General features: G+C 58.9%; 1 protein-coding gene across 2 annotated transcripts in view; it reads right to left on the reverse strand.

Moving 5' to 3' along the window:
* slain1a (SLAIN motif family, member 1a) overlaps positions 1-2,466 on the reverse strand; it is a 119,321-nt gene extending 116,855 nt beyond the window's left edge. For both annotated transcript variants that reach the window (XM_038818960.1, XM_038818959.1), the window contains exon 1: positions 1,795-2,466. In XM_038818960.1, coding sequence (XP_038674888.1) covers positions 1,795-2,165 — 371 coding nt within the window. In that variant the 5' untranslated portion in view covers positions 2,166-2,466. The remainder of the gene's footprint in view (positions 1-1,794) is intronic.
* Between the last annotated feature and the right edge of the window lie 446 nt (positions 2,467-2,912).

Here is a 2,912-nt window from a genome sequence, read left to right on the forward strand (position 1 = left end):
GGGAAGAGGGGGAGGGAGGGGGAAGAGGGTGAGGGAGGGGAAGAGGGGGAGGGAAGGGGGAAGAGAGTGAGGGAGGGGGAAGAGGGCGAGGGAGGGAAAGAAGGTGAGGGAGGAGGAAGAGGGTGAGGGAGGAGGAAGAGGGTGAGGGAGGGGGAAGAGGATGTGGGAGGGGGTTAGAGGGTGAGGGAGGGGGAAGAGAGTGAGGGAGGGGGAAGAGGGTGAGGGAGGGGGAAGAGGGCGAGGGAGGGGGAAGAGGGCGAGGGAGGGGGAAGAGGGTGAGGGAGGGGGAAGAGGGTGAGGGAGGGGGAAGAGGGAAAGGAAGAAGAGAAGAGGCTGAGAGAGGGGGAAGAGAGTAGGGAGAAGATTGGGAAGTGGATGGCAGCAGAGGGAAAGAGGATGGGGAGAGAGAGAGGATGGGGAGGGGGGAGAGGATGGGGAGAAGGATAGAGAATGGGAAGAAGGAGAGAGGATGGGGAGAAGGAGAGAGGATTGGGAGGAGAGAGGATGGGGAGAGGGGAAGAGGATGGGGAGAAGGAGAGAGGATGGGGAGAAGGAGAGAGGATGGGGAGAAGGGGGGAGAGGATGGGGAGGGGGGAGAGGATGGGGAGGGGGGAGAGGATGGGGAGGGGGGAGAGGATGGGGAGGGGGGAGAGGATGGGGAGGGAGGAGAGGATGGGGAGGGGGAGAGGATGGGGAGGGGGAGAGGATGGGGAGGGGGAGAGGATGGGGAGTGGGAAGAGGGTGAGGGAGGGGGAAGAGGGTGAGGGAGGGGGAAGAGGGTGAGGGAGGGGGAAGAGGGTGAGGGAGGGGGAAGAGGGTGAGGGAGGGGGAAGAGGGTGAGGGAGGGGGAAGAGGGAAAGAAAGAAGAGAAGAGAGTGAGAGAGGGGGAAGAGAGTAGGGAGAAGATTGGGAAGTGGATGACAGCAGAGGGAAAGAGGATGGGGAGAGAGAGAGGATGGGGAGAGGGGGAGAGGATGGGGAGAGGGGGAGAGGATGGGGAGAGGGGAAGAGGATGGGGAGAGGGGAAGAGGATGGAGAGAAGGAGAGGATGGGGAGAAGGAGAGAGGATGGGGATAAGGAGAGAGGATGGGGAGAAGGAGAGAGGATGGGGAGAAGGAGAGAGAATGGGGAGGGCGGATAGGATGGGGAGGGGGAGAAGATGGGGAGGGGGGAAGAGGATGGGGAGGGGGGAGAGGATGGGGAGGGGGGAGAGGATGGGGAGGGGGGAGAGGATGGGGAGGGGGGAGAGGATGGGGAGAGGAAGAGAAGATGGGGAGAGAGGAGATGATGGGGCGATGATAGGGGAGACGATGAGAAGGGGAGGAGAGGGAGAGGGAGAGAGGGAGAGGATGAGGGAGAGAGGAGATGATGGGGCGATGATAGGGGAGAAGGGGAGAAGATGAGAAGGGGAGAGGATGAGGGAGAGGGAGAGAGGGAGAGGATGAGGAGAGGGAGAGATTAAGGGGAGAGGGAGATCTTGAGGGGAGAGGGAGAGATTAAGGGGTGAGGGAGAGATTAAGGGGAGAGGGAGAGAGGATGGGGAGCAGGAGAGGATGGGGAGAAGAGAGGATGGGGAGAGGGAGAGAGAGGGATAGTGAGAGAGGATGGGGAGAGAGGGGTGGATGGGGAGAGGGGGAGGAAGAGGGAGAGAGGATAGAGAGGTGGGAGAAAGGAGGGAAAGAGGAAAGACAAGGAGGAGGAGAAGAAGAAAATACATTGAGCTCGCCCCAGCAACTAACAAACATGGCTATGTGCGATCGGGTGACAAAGGCAGTAAGGAGAGGTGAACAGTACCAGTTGTCCTCGTCTCCGCTGCAGCGGCCGCTGTCCAGGTCCAGGGTGTCCACCTCCTCCAGGAGCAGCCGGGCCTGGCTTGAGGAGCCGAGTGGCCAGCCAGCCGCTTGGCTGCAGGCGGGAGGCTGTCGGCAGTGAGTGGGAGCGGGGGGGAGGTAGCTGCCGGGGTAAGCGGCCGAGCCCGGGCCAGGAGCGGCGCAGTAAACCGGGCTGCCAGCGGCGGGGTAGGCAGCGCCCGCCCGGCTCTTCAGCTGCTCGTTCTGCCACTCCAGCTTCCGCACCAGCTCCTGCAGCTTCTTCACCTCCAGCTCGGCGCTCACCTTGGAGCTGACATCCCCGGCTGCAGCCCCCATCACCTTCATCACCTCCATCCCTCCCAAAAAAAAACCCTCCTTCTTGCTGTGTGTGTGTGTGTGTGTGTGTGTCGATGGGGGTGAACAAGAGCTGCTACTGCTGCTGCCTCCAGTTCAGCCCCTAGCTTTTTCTCCCTCTCCAACACAACAAAGAGCTGGCGAATACTGCGACTCCTGCAGAACCCTCCTCTCTCTTCCAATCTGTGCCAACTCTCTCTCTCTCTCTCTCTCAAACTGCAGCACTCATCCTGTCTGCCAATGTGTGCCTACTTTCATCCATCTCTCCCACTAACAACACCATCATTCGAGACTTATTTTCCTCTCCTCTCAATCCCTGAAAGCTTTTATTTTAAGGGTGTTTGGGGGGTGGGGGGGGGGGGGGGCTGGTCCTACTGCCCATTAAAGCACCGCCCATTTCAATGGACTAATGTCCTCTTGACCACAAATGGCTTTGCAAACACCCTTACTGCCCTCCCCATTCTTCCATCTAAATATTTAAATGTATTACTGGTCTACTGCTGTCAATATGCTTCAACATGTTTAGCACATTAACCTGCGTATGTTCCTCAACACGCATGCAGCTCTTGATCAGTGGACCACAGCTTTCCTTGTGTCTAAACAAAAAAAGGAACAGCAAGGTGGTCATTCGTGCACAAATGCTGTCGCCAGATTCCGGGTGATGGCAGATGCACCGTTAATTGCCGATATCGAACATGTGCCACCAGACATGCCGTTCGTGTAAAGTTGCACATACGAACTAAACTC

This window comes from Scyliorhinus canicula, chromosome 14 (assembly GCF_902713615.1).
Source record: "Scyliorhinus canicula chromosome 14, sScyCan1.1, whole genome shotgun sequence".
NCBI lineage: Eukaryota > Metazoa > Chordata > Chondrichthyes > Carcharhiniformes > Scyliorhinidae > Scyliorhinus > Scyliorhinus canicula.